Raw genomic sequence first — 13,601 nt, forward strand, 5'->3', positions numbered from 1 at the left:
ATCTTTTAATCTTCATCCTCAGATATTGGGACTTCAGTCAATTTCCTAGGATAGTACAAGCAAGTTTTCTTTAAAAATGAACTGCTTCTCTACTTGTAACACCTCTCTCATTCAACTCTTGAGAATGTGGGAAAATTTAACATCAGGTCTGAATTTCCTTATTGGTCTGCCCCTGCAAGCTGCTCTCACTGTCCACATCTATATTCCTTTGAAAGAGCAACACTCAAGAAACCATAACGATAGTGTTTTCTACCTCCCTTCCACCTTGCAGAGGTACCTGTCTCTCCCATTGTGTGCCTGACTGTGCCCAGTAGCACACCTGTCCACTGAGTTTGACTGAGCAAACCTGCTGGCTCATGGTCTGGAAAGAAGCCAAGTTCTAGTTTCCCTATCTTGCTTTGACCAAACTTTCCTCCCCCATCTCTACTTGGCTTTTATCTGAGCCCTTCTGAACCTCCTGTCACCCTTTACTGGCCTTATTTAAAGTGCTCCACTCTGAGACAGAATAGGTGAACTACAGGGTAAAAAAAAGACACGGATGCACAGGTGATTGTTTTGGATTCTACAGACAGCAGATAAAACCTCAAGTTTGTACATGTGTATGATTACTGTGGTGTTTTCATAGATGTCATGTCTTAATGAAAACATCAGATGTGTGAAGTCATGACAATCACCCACTTTATAGATTTCTCCTGTTCTGCTTTTTATATTTAACTCTCTCACAGGAGAAACATGTTAGAGTATACTTTTCATACAGTTATTGATTGACTATCTTAATTTCTCTAGTTACAGAATGCTGCTGAATTTAGTCTTCTGAAATAATTAACTGTATGTACACTTCATAAAGGAAGTGTTCAGAGGACCCCGATATTCACAAAAAAAAAGAAACTTACAAATTAATAGGTCTCTGCTGGTTTCGGCTGGCTGCGATAAGAGTTAATTTTCTTCCTACTAGCCGGTACTGTGCTGTGTTTGGTATTTAGGATGAGAATAACGTTGATAACACTCTGATGGTTTAGTTGTTGCTAAGCAGTGCTTACCCTAAGTCAAGGACTTTTCAGTGTCCCATGCTCTGCCAGCGAGGAGGTGCACAAGGAGCTGGGAGGGAGCACAGCCAGGACAGCTGACCCGAACTGGCCAAAGGGATATTCAATACCATAGAGTGTCATGCCCTGTATATGAACTGGGGGAGTTGGCCGGGAGGGGCTGATTGCTGCTCAGGGACAGGCTGGGCATTGGTCAGCAAGTGGTGAGCAATTGTGTTGTGCATCAGTTGTCTTGGGTTTGATTCTTTTGTTATATTCCTTTTCATTACTATTATTATTGCTGTTGTTGTTAGTATTTCATTTTATTTTACTTTAATTATTAAACTGTTCTTATCTAAACTCATGAGTTTTCACTTTTTTTCCGATTTTCCTCCCCATCCCATGGTAGGGGGGAGTGAGTAAGTGGTTGCATGGTGCTTCATGGCTGGTTGAGGTTAAACCACAAGAGGTAAAAGATTTTGATTGAAATCTGTCCCAGAAGCCTCCACAACCTAAAATCATAATTAGATGCTTCTTGTAAGGCAACATTATCTAATTAATTTGGCTTAATAGATTTTCATGCAGCAATCAGAACCAATTGCAGGACTGAATTTTAGTTTAGTAAAAATAATATTACAGTTAATAATCACAAGTAAACTAACAAAGTGAGATTTATTATGGTACAGCATCATTCCTATCACCGAATTTTTCCTCAATATCCTTCTCCTCTCTTTTGGTACTGTGCATGCATATCTTCTTCTGTACCAATTTACAGGGGAGGATAAGAGAAAAAATATGGAATCATTTGAGGCAATTACTGGAGCATGCTGATGACCTTAAACGCTCACTTAGGATTGTTTTTATTTGAAAACATTGCTGTGGGTTTATGTGTATGACCTACACAAAATTTAGGCTACATTTTATTAGCAAAACCTAAAACCAGTTGGCAAGAAATTGTTCACTGACTTGGCTTATTTCAGGTTCAGGATTGTATCGACTTTTTGTGAAACACTGGGAAACAGGATCAGCCAACACTTCCACTGTTGATTCCGGAGGCTGGATTTTGGAAGGTAACATGTTATCCCAAGAAACTTCTTCATAAGCTCTAGATCAACAGTAAATAAGAAGAGAAAAAAGTTCCCATATAATCATTAGTGAATGACACCAGTAGCTAGATAATAAGGAATTATGTGACAAAGAAGGATGTAGAAAATAACAAAGATGTATATTCCTAGTTTAAAGGGAAATGGAAAGCCTGGAATTACATATTGCTTGTTAGGGAACAAGTTGTTATGGTAAAGTTTCACAGGCTTATCTTCTTAAAAAATATCTTGCTCATTAATTGAAAGAGGTAGTTTATCTTCCAATAAGCTTACAGTGATGATGGGATTTGTCTAAATTTGAATAGTCAGTTAAGCGAGACAAGACATAAATAGAGATTAGACACTAGTCATATCATGCCTGTGACAGGCGTTGAAGACACCTGTACAGGATGCCCTTTTGGAAACCAGTTTCTCTTCACTGCCTATAGAGGAAGTGGAGATGAAAGGCATAGACTGGATGTAAGCTTTTAGATAACTGAAGTTCACAAGATGAATCCTATGCTAAATGCTGTTAAAACACCAGAAGTTCTGAGTGACAGAAAAATTGTAGTCTTATATGTCCTGCTACTTAAAGGTGCATAGTAGCAAAAGGATGAAAAAATGAAGTAAAGCAAAAGCAAAAACTGTTTTTAAAGGAAATGGTGTCTCACTTTTAGTATTTGACTTGTAGAAATAGACCGTTGCTTTTTCTTCTCTCCATCTTGCAGAAGGATCACTTGATTCCTAAGAGAAATCAAATATATGGCAGAAAGCAATGTTATCAACACATATGATACTATGATCCCTTGTTTAAAGTGAACTGTATGTATCTGCATTTTCCTAGTTTACCATCTTCTTTTGCATCAGAATGTGAAACACACAATTCACATACTTCACCAGCTGGCACTGGAGATCAAGAATGGATCTATTTCTGAGGAGTTTTACTCAGGAAGGAAAATGTAATATAGTGATTACAAGTTTAAAACTAATAGAATGTCCTCAAGAATGTAGCTTTACATTTGTTATATTATTTATAAAATGACATAGCAAACGCACTTTGCAGTTCCTCACATATGCCTGATGTATTTGTATCATGTTCATTGCTACAAAATGGGTCCAACGTAAAGAACTATTTAAGCATGTGCAACACTTTAAGGACTATGAATAGTCTCATCGGTGTAGAAGGATGAAGGATGCCATTACATTTTCAGTATGTGAAAGACTTAATCAGACTTGCGCTATGGAATCATTGATGGTTTTTATTTACTTATTTGTTTGCGACTTGCACCAAATAAGGCAGTGCCTAAGTATTAAATAGATGAGTGTCTATACCAAGTATGAGGTTGGTTTTGGTATCTTTTGTACATTCTGGTATTTTCGCTCTAACTCTGTCTCCAGTTACACATAACTGACATTGGCAGTATCAGTCCCACATTACAGTCTAAATGCTTTAACCAAAGTAACAGTACAAAAAATGAAAATTATTGGAATAATAGCCACCATTAAAATCTGGTCATGCTAACATACAGCTTCCTGAAATACAGCGCTTATTGCAATATAATTAGATGAAGAAATTAAAAAGTCACTACGGTACTGTAATCACTGCCAAAGTATGTTGAATGGAAAGCAAACTAGAAACAACATGATTTAAATATGTTTTCTGTCATTACAAGAAGAGCACCAGACACTTGCCTTGAGATAGGGTTCCATACAAAATGCAAAAATATGGTTTTGGTCAGGTAGAGTAGAAGCAACTTTCACTGGACTTCTCCAACCTGAAAGGCAGGCCTTCCTAATAAGTTAATCAATTTGCAGCAATCCTTATTGTTTTAAACTGGACAAAAACAACTCATGGCTTCCCATAAAAATTGATGCTCAACTTTTTACCACTCTGAATTACAAACTTCCACAAAAATACATTAAATTACATGGAAGATGAAAGTAAGTGATAAATAATGTCACAACACACATTGCTATGGTTTGGCCTACTTCACATATTGTCAGGTACAGTACTAACTGTATAAAGGAAAGTATCCAAATTATCAAGCATAATAATAAAAGCTTGTTAATGCAGCCCAAACTAGTAAATACATACTGCATTTCTACACTTACATAATTTTTGCCAGCCCTGAAAGCAATAAACAACCTATTCCATGAGCAATAGGTGACTGATTTCCTAAGGATATTTCTCTCTCTCCTTCATCCTCCCAATTTCATATTCCAGTATTCCATAATTTGTGTTCTTCCTGACCAGGTCCTGTAAATGAGGCTTAACCACCATGAGGCCATATCCTGCAGTTACTGTAGAGCCACATATGTGCTGACTGGTGGGCCAGTACACACAGGCTGATAAGCACGTGAGCTGCTGCCAAAGAGAAAGTTGTTATAAGGCCCAAGTTTCAGCTCCCTCAAGAGAACACTCATTTATGTCTCTCCTCTCCCCAGACTTCTGTATTCAAAAATCTTGCCAGGATGCGATCATTCTTGAGATGTTTATATCTCTGTCAAATTTGGCAGAAATTGGCCAATGCAGTTAAAAGTTATTAGGGGAGAACCAATAGATAAATAAAGAAGATGAATGGAAACAACCTGTTTCCTTAGGGAATCAGGATAAAACCCACAAAATAATCTTTTAAGTAAGGTAAGGGATATGTATGAGAGTATCATCCAAATCGCTGTGCCATTAACTAGCATATTGCTTTTGGTGACTTTGGAAAAGGTGTACTTCTAAATATACTTTGTAATAGTACAGTAAAAGAGGTAGGCAGCCATACAGCCATCACACCACTCTCTCTATGAACACTGGAAACTATTACGTAGTATCAAGAATGTACTACTTTTAAGTAGTTTTCAACCTGCTTTTTACTTCCAGACCCCTAAAAATCTCTAATGCATATGAAGACCTTCATGTAGCAAATTTAAGCTAATTCATAATAGAGTTAGTTTTCCTAGTTATTTGCAGAAATTTTAGGTATACTTTGGAGAAAACAGTTCAAAGACTAAAAGTTGAAAATCACTGTGCAGAATCCAAAATTAGTTCTTGCAGAACTAATCACTCTGACAAAGTTTAAAAGAAAATCACAGCTTTCAGTAAAAGAGACTGAGTTTACTATCCTAATGCTATATGTAGATACGGAAATAATATGACTTGTTTTTTAAAAGAGCTTTCTGCACAGTGTGCTATAACTTGAAGTTGCTGCTTTTGAAAAGATTTATAGAATTTGTGGATCTTTGAACTATGAGTATTTTTCAAATAGAATCATTCCCCAATTAAAACAATTATTTTGGAAAGTGTCTCTTGAACAGGTAATGTGCTCGCAGTAAAGATGGTGCCTGCATCTTTATTGCCTCCACTTTGTGTAAACTTTAAATGCTATGTGCAAATACATGACTTGTACTCATATGTGAATGTTTCCATTAAGTTTTATGTCCCAAATGTTGTATGTGGGTACTAGTGCCCTCTATAGTAAAGAGGTAGATAGCTTAAATGTATCCGTCCATATGTCCTAGTAGTTCCATAAAAAACAGTCTTCCTCTGGTTCATTGATTAAAGAGCTAAAGGTTGCAGCTGTTATTCCTTGTGTTGTATGTGCAAAACACTCACGTCAGCTATAATGTCCTTAGGAGGACATGTATATAATTCTACATTTGCTTTGATAATTGTACATATGAATTCCTAGAGACCTCTGCTCTTGCACTGCATACTGTAATTTGCCATCTTGACACTACTGTTGGGCTGATTAATCTTCTAACATGTACTTCTCCTTTTTCTTACAGTGGAAAGATCTACAATAAAAACTGCAATCATTTTTTCTTTAAGTCAACTTTCTGGAGGTTTCAAATCTGCTAATGATTTGCTCAGTCCACAGGACTGAAAATGGCATGATCTGTTCTTGTCCAAGTTGGGAACTCAGTGTCTTGGCTTTGTCACTTTTAACTAATGACAAGCTTAATGATACTGTCTGTTTCAGTTTATCACTTAAACTAGTCTTCTTATCTGACAAAGCAGGATTCAATGATGGATAACAAATTTCAGGAATCTCTGGTTTGGATTCTGAGTCAGAAACTGAAGATGTACTCATTCATATTTCTAAGCCTTTTCCCAGAAACCATGAAAGCCAGAATACCTTTTTGTTTTGTTTTTAAAGGAAAAAGTGAGATTCTTATGTCAGCACATAAAGAAATACGCAGAGAGGTTTCACAAAATCAGCAGTCTCACCAGCTTCACTGCACCTCACTGTTGTTCGAAAACTTTGCACTGTTTTTTACCTTTTACATTTTAAAATTAGTAGGAGTATTGGCTTCAGTGGGCCCAGCAAGAGATAATAATGCCAAATGAAAGGTTTACAGATAACTCTTCCAGATTATTTTGCTTAGTTCCTTGGTTAATTATTCTATTTCTCTTTATATATGGAAAATAAATATAATCTATTAACATTATTACTTCTCTACCTTTTACTCTTTTGAAAGAAAAGGCTACAAATCACCCCCTGAAAAATAATTGTAAATAAGCATAAAACCCATCAGTTTATATTGGAAAGACATGCATGACAAAAGAAAGCAACAGAGAAAGACTAAAGTTATTGAATAAACAAAGCATCACTCTGCTACTGGGCAAGTGAAAAACAAACAGTGAAATACATAACTGTAGGGATGGTAAATAATCAAATCCTTAGTGAAACCACAGTTGTTTTATTCAATGACACTCAGCCCTCAAGTAATTATTCTCAGTTTTTATGCATTATTTCCAGATGACCTACTAGCTTATTAGGTAGCATGCTATCACACAATTCATTGTGTTGTGGGTAATTATTTAATAGCACAGATATTCTTGAGCCTACTGTAGGCCATTTTTCATTCTTAGTTGACTTTGTTCATATGCTACAATAGTTACGAGGTATGCATGTTATTTATGAGCATTCTTGAATTGTTAATTTGATGGTTTTCAAGTTGCACGTTATTTTGCTCTTTGCTTTACATGTTACTGCCCCTGACTAACCTTTCCTCTTTCTTTTTCTGCAGCCAGGTAAAAGGTTTTATCTCACTAAATGCCTATGTTACAAACTGGGGCTGCACCAGCATTGTGTACAGTCATTTTCTATCATTATTTGAAAACGAGGAGAGGCTGGAATCCTACCTTGATTTGCCTCACTCTCAATGTGCTGCTTAATCCTGGATTATTCCTGGATGATTACTTCTCGAGAGTAACGATTACCGTGGAGAAAATACTTGCTTCAGGAGAGGAAGCACTGGGAAGGGATCTCTTCCTATACAAAGGCCATTGGGAAATTAGTATAATGCAACCACAATTATTTCAACAAGTTCTGCATAAAATTGTTCAACAGAGCCTCTTACAGTAACAAAGGAATAAAGATAAGATCTTCACATGGATAAATAATTGATTAGAAGAACAGAGAAGGAGGGAAGGGGTAAATGATCCATTTTTCAGATGGATGGAGATCACCGGTAGAGAGATCTGGACATAATTCATCCAGGCTTAGGACTTTGTTGTTTAAGATATTCACAAATACAGAGGAAATAGAGGGTTGGAAGTTAAGTGATAGGTTCAAAAAGCAAATGGATATATTTAAGAAGGCAAATCTATGAATCCATGACTACTAACTACAAACACACCATCTGCTGGTCACAAATCCCTGGTCAACAAATCATCACATGATAGGAAAATATGTGGAGGAAGTACGATGACATTCTTTGTTAATCATCCACAGTCTTGGATGGAATACTGGACTAGTTGGGCTTTTGGACAAATCCAAATATGACCACTCTAGTAGCAGCATGAGGTAACTGCTTATTTCTTATAGAAAAGGATTATTATCTAGTCTATAGGTAAACGCTATAGTGTTTCCCATTTCCCACTTTTTCAAGAAAACTGTGTCTACAGGTGTGTCAGCTTCCATTAGGGGCAAGAAGTATCTCCGCTCCTTATCAGACTTATCAAATTCTCTGGTTCCTTCTGCAATCCCCATGCCTATCTCTGTGTTAAGTCATACAACATAGAATAATAATTATAAACTGGATATGAGGGTTTCGTCACCAGGTTTCCAGGTACAAATATACCTGTAAGGTCAAATTCTGAGGTCCTCCTAAACATCGTAAAGAAACTTGAGACCACAAAGAAAAGGTTACAAAATTCTGTTGTCATATGAGTGAGAGAAGGAGACTCTACAAGCAAAAACTGTCAACTTCTTAAAGACCTTGTCTTCTAGCACTCAGCACGTTCCATATACTGAGCCAGAAGACATGAAGAACAGCTCTTCAGCCATCTCACTTCTCTGGTAGGCTCTGATTCTCCAGTCTTAGAATGACCTTCTTTGTCAACTTCTCACCTTTGCTTTGCTATCACAGAGCCTCACCATTCAATGGACTTGGTTTGCTCAGTAGATGCAAAAGACTGCTGTGGACGTTCAAAGTAACACTGTTGACTGCCTAAGCCATAGCACTACATCTTCTCACAACAGAGAACTTTCTGTCCACTGCAGAGGTTTTATATACCTCAGCTCATCCATCTCAAAGGCTGCTTCCACCTCTGGTTTTTTTTTGCACTCGCCTCTGACACAGTGGAGAAAATAACTGTAGAACTTGCTTGCAAAATGCCTGCCTGATCTCTCTCTCAGCACAACTTCCCCAAACAACTTAGCTGTGGAATGTCTTGAGACTGGTATCTAGAAAGATTAGCAACTTTCATCACATCACGTGCCTGGGAGTTGGTAGCTGGGCTCTGAATCACATAGCTGAAATCTGGCATTTGTTTATGCAGTTTCATTAAAAACAGTAGCTTAAAACTCAACTACTTTTTATATCTATATTTACACATTTGTAGTTAATAACTAAGCATCACTGGAAAACTTGTAAATGAATACTAGGTTTGGAAGAACATTTGCAGAGCTTTCCTTAAGAAATTTATGTTGGACAATATCTGTTTCAAGGTTTGTCTCCAAGTTAAGCTTGACTTTTTCCAACAGCTTCAGTGGAGTCCATATTTCGCTCTAATAGTGAACTTTACTCAACAAAAAATGACCAGAAAACCATCAGACAGTTTCTATCTGCTTTCTGGAACTACTCTCCATTTCAGACCACCTTCTTGACTGTAACCTAGGTTACCGACTTGATGACATTCAGTTTCAGATTTTGCCTGTGCTCATTTCAGGTGTTTCTGCCAGAGTCTCTCTCTCTCTGTGTCTCTCTCTGTTTTTCTCTGCTTTAGAAAAATTAATGGTCAGATAAAATTATGTATCTCAAATCTTCTTTCCCCTTCATTTTTCCAGAAGCTTGCAGGAAAAAAAAAGCTGATCAGTTCTCATTGATGTCTGAGTTCATATGTAAATGGAGAACACACTAACTGAGAAATAAGAGTGAAAATTACATAGGATGAGCTCAAAAAAAAAAGGAAAATGATAGAGTCTATTTTTTTTATCCCCTGTGGTTTCTTGGGTTCTTTTGGGTTCTGTTATATGACTGCAGTAGGCTTAAAGTGATTTAAAATGCAAAATTCGAAGACAGAAACAAGGAACCAAAACCATTGCCTGAATTTATAGCATGTAGAGGCTTTATGGTGACAATAACATGGATAAAGTATAGCTAACTGTGAAGTGAGAGTGTTATCTTTGTATAGTAAAATGGAACAAGGAGCTTATTTATATTTCTTCATCATGTTCTAGAAATGCCTCCCCTCATCTATGAGCATGTTGGAGTTCCCATAAAATTTTGTTCTAGCTGCAATGAGCATTTCTCTATGAAAATTGTTGGAATTGGCTTAATCTTTATAAAAATTCAACCATATTGCTTACGGTTAATTATGTCTGCCTTTAGAAGCCCTGGGTGGATATTTCTGCTTTCCAGAATTTTCATCAGAAAATTCTGAATAGTAACTACCAACCCAATTTTGCTTCATGTTAAAAAGAATGAATTTCCATTTTGATGCTGTAATCAATACGAAATGATCAGACCCAACTTTATGTGTAACACATTGATATAAAATAAGAGGGTAATATGTATTTTGACCAACATGTAACAGCAGTCCTAAAGAACTTCTGTTCTCTGATCAGCTACATGCCGAAATAGGTCTTTAAGCGTGCTGCACTGCAACTTGTCAGGAAACACTGAAAGACAGAGAAATATCCAGGGGATTTCCCAACTCTGGAGTGATTTGTTATTTTGGTTTACATTAAAACAGGTGTTCATTAAAACTACTGTATATAACTTCATAATTTACATAAACAGATTTTTTAAAACATTATTTACCTTAAAAGATTATTTCTTTTAGCATTAGAATGCTCATTAGAATTCGCGGACTGGTATGTCTTTGCTACAGCAGGGACAATGAATCACACAAACACTCTACTGCAGTTGTTACATTCAGTTCAAATATTCAGGGCAACTATATTTTATAAGGCTGTTCTTTCAGGATCATGGGGGATGGAGTTCAGAAACTAATTTTATTTATTTGTCAAGCATCACCAATTTCTTTGGTGATTAAGAAATAAAAATGCTAGTTTGCTTTACCTCTGATTCATGCTCTGACAGAAGCAGCTGACACAACCCTGGAGTTCCACCTTCTGTCCTGGCTGGTTTCCTCCAGGAGGATCAGTTGCCTCCTGTGGGCACCCTGGCCTCTCTTTCCTGTGATGGGGCCCTGCTGGTGAGGTTTCACATCACTGTAGTCTACCAGGGATTCAACAGCTCTTCCAGCATTGGGCTGCAGGTCAGCATCTGCTCCTGGACTCACAAAACCTGAGCAAGGATCTAATAAAGGCACATCATCCCGGTGTGGGAATAAAGGGCAATTTGGCCCTATGGGAGGGGTGAATGGACTGAACTTAAGGAAAGAATTACTGTTTTTCTCTTCAAAGCTGGCAAAGCCAGGTCTGTTCTCAGGACCTCTCACAACAGGCATGCACATCTTCTTTAACAGACTTGGATACTGTTGGTGATCCATCTTCTGAACTGGTTCAACTGACATGGCGGACTTTTTAAAGGCACTTGCCTGCCTTTCAGCTCCATGGGAAACCACGGTCATTCTCTTCTATTGTCCTCATGTGGCAGTAAACTTAAAAGACTCCACTTGCTCCTCTTTCTCGGAGTTTCTGAAGTCCTAACCAAGAAACCACAGTAAAACTAGAGATCATCCTCCAGAAGATCAGTGCATAGAAACCATGAAGAGCAAGGCAGTGGTTTAAGTAGTGAATTCTTTCCTGAAAAGGGATTTATCAAGTATGGTACAAAAAGAACAGAGCCATTGAATTAACAGAGAGTGTTTTTGTTGCTTGGTACCAACAGAAGCCGCCTCACAATGAAATGTCTCCTGGTGTGAAACATGGTTCATGCGTACCACAGCAATCTAGTCCTTCAGGGACACACACAGCAACTTGAAACAGCACAACAAATCACATATTCACCTAGTAGAGACAAAAATAATAGGTTTTCAGTCTTACAAAAAATTATATGGTGTTTTCAATGAAGCTATTAAAATAAGCTATTCTGTTGGTATCTAGATCACAAATATGAATTAAATTGAAATACACATTTAACATAAACAAAACTTATCAAACACAATCACAGAGAAACACAAATCCAGAAAACTTACAATTATTACTTGGAATAGGTAAATCACATTGACATTAGAATTTTCCATGCACCTTAATTACCTCCAGAGTTTTGCCATTTGTTCTATCACGTTGGCATATCCATTAATGCCTCAGCTCAGAATATGCAGAACTCATTTCCTAATCCCAAACTCGTTGGTATTCATTTAGCAATCTAAACAAAAGCACTCTGATTTATAGAGGTCCTCTCTGCATTAATTCAGTGCCATCTGCAAAGGTCTGGCACTTCAGAAAAATCAAACTACGTTTATTTAGACAGCTCAGTTCACACTATGGAGGCCTTTACTTTTGGCCTTGTCAGGAAAAATTAGGGCACAGAGTCTGATCATTCTCTCATTTTTGTTAGTCTCACATAGACGTAACTTCCCTGAATTCCTAACTTGCTCTGATTAACACAAAATCAGAAATGGGTCTAACATTTATTACAGTATAGGTTTATAGTAATAAAAAGTTGTGTTCCATAATGCAGAATCATGCTGTAGTTCGCTGATGGAGCAGAAAAAAAGAAATAAAGCTTCCTTCTTTATTAAGACAGCTTTCATATATAGGTCATGAGAACTAAAATGGGTAAAAAGTGACAGCAATACAAGAACATTTTGTATGCAATACCAGTATTGTAAGGCTAAAGCAACACTATGAAAACACAGAACTCTGTCTGACACATCTTGTGTCCGCTTTCTATCACACTTGTACATTCAAGTTAGTGAAAAGATACTTCAAAAATTTGACTTCTGCCAGTAACAAGCCTTTAAAATGCCATACTGGTGTGTACATTTACTGACACTCAGTAATCTCCATACCAAGTATAATCAGTTTTACACTAGAAATAACATCTGCTGTTGCAGACTGACCTTCTACCCTACTGCTTACCTTCTCCTGGAAAGCTTTAAAAAGAAATGGCAGGAGAGGCAAAGACATGGGACCCAGGTAAGGCACAGGATGGAAGACATTGCAAGGACGACTCATGTTTTGTTGCATTCATTTTGCAGAGTGAAATGCAATTAAAGCTTTATCTTGGATTTTGTTGACAGGGATTCTGTCCAGGTTATCCCGGGAAGTAAATTTGCCAAGTAAGGCTGAATTATTTCTACTGTCAATATTGAGAAGTGATCCGTGCTTTAAAGAAGCACGTGGATGAGCTGGTCATATGTCTAAGCTAGTCCTCTTGACTAGACGTCTGCCTTTTACTCTGCTTCAGGATTCCTGTGGAGCAGTCTTTTTGGTCCTTTGATGTAAACAGCTATTTTTCTTCTCTGGCACAGTAACAACATACCAAATCTTCCAATACAGTGAAATTTTCCTGCCAGGCTTTATTTACTTCACCAATAACTCACTCCCCTCTGCCCCATTCTTTCAAAAAATCCTTTCTCTACACTACTACAAATTAAATACTCTTAGACCACAGGAACATGCAAATGTCCTGGGATTCCAGACACTTTCTTAATTGCCTTTTTGTAGGGGCACAATAAAGACTGAGCAGCACAGCTGTAAGTGCTCCCGACAGTGACTAGATCAGCACAGTCGTTTGGTTTTGCAATGGAAACTTCCTTGCTCTCTTTTTCCCGGGCACAACTGCACCGAGCACGAAGGCAGTTCCCTGTCTCTTTGGCCACCCCCAAGTGCAGTTTGCACCACCGCAGGCCTGGTTGTTTCAAAAAAGCTGCCCCTGGAGCAGAGGTGAGGGCGTGCGGGCGCCTTAATGGATTGGGATTAATTATGTATAACCCGGCGGCTGGACGATTAAGGATGGAGCTGCCGCGGCGGCAGATGTTTCCCTGGGGTGTGAGGATGTGACAGCCTCCTGCTCGCCTCCCCTCTTTCGCCGGAGATGCAAGCGCAGGGCTTGGCACCGCGGCCGGCAAAGCCCCGCC

At 37.9% G+C, this 13,601-nt stretch overlaps 1 protein-coding gene across 1 annotated transcript in view; it reads right to left on the minus strand.

The window, feature by feature from the left end:
• LOC104164571 (chromosome unknown open reading frame, human C7orf72) overlaps positions 1-11,144 on the minus strand; it is a 26,570-nt gene extending 15,426 nt beyond the window's left edge. The window contains 6 exon segments of the mRNA XM_009703933.1: positions 894-924; positions 1,490-1,537; positions 1,988-2,128; positions 2,779-2,851; positions 3,800-3,894; positions 10,622-11,144. Of these exon segments, the coding sequence (XP_009702235.1) occupies positions 894-924; positions 1,490-1,537; positions 1,988-2,128; positions 2,779-2,851; positions 3,800-3,894; positions 10,622-11,144 (911 nt within the window).
• Between the last annotated feature and the right edge of the window lie 2,457 nt (positions 11,145-13,601).

This window comes from Cariama cristata, unplaced genomic scaffold (assembly GCF_000690535.1).
Source record: "Cariama cristata isolate BGI_N322 unplaced genomic scaffold, ASM69053v1 scaffold15757, whole genome shotgun sequence".
In the NCBI taxonomy this organism is placed as follows: Eukaryota; Metazoa; Chordata; class Aves; order Cariamiformes; family Cariamidae; genus Cariama; species Cariama cristata.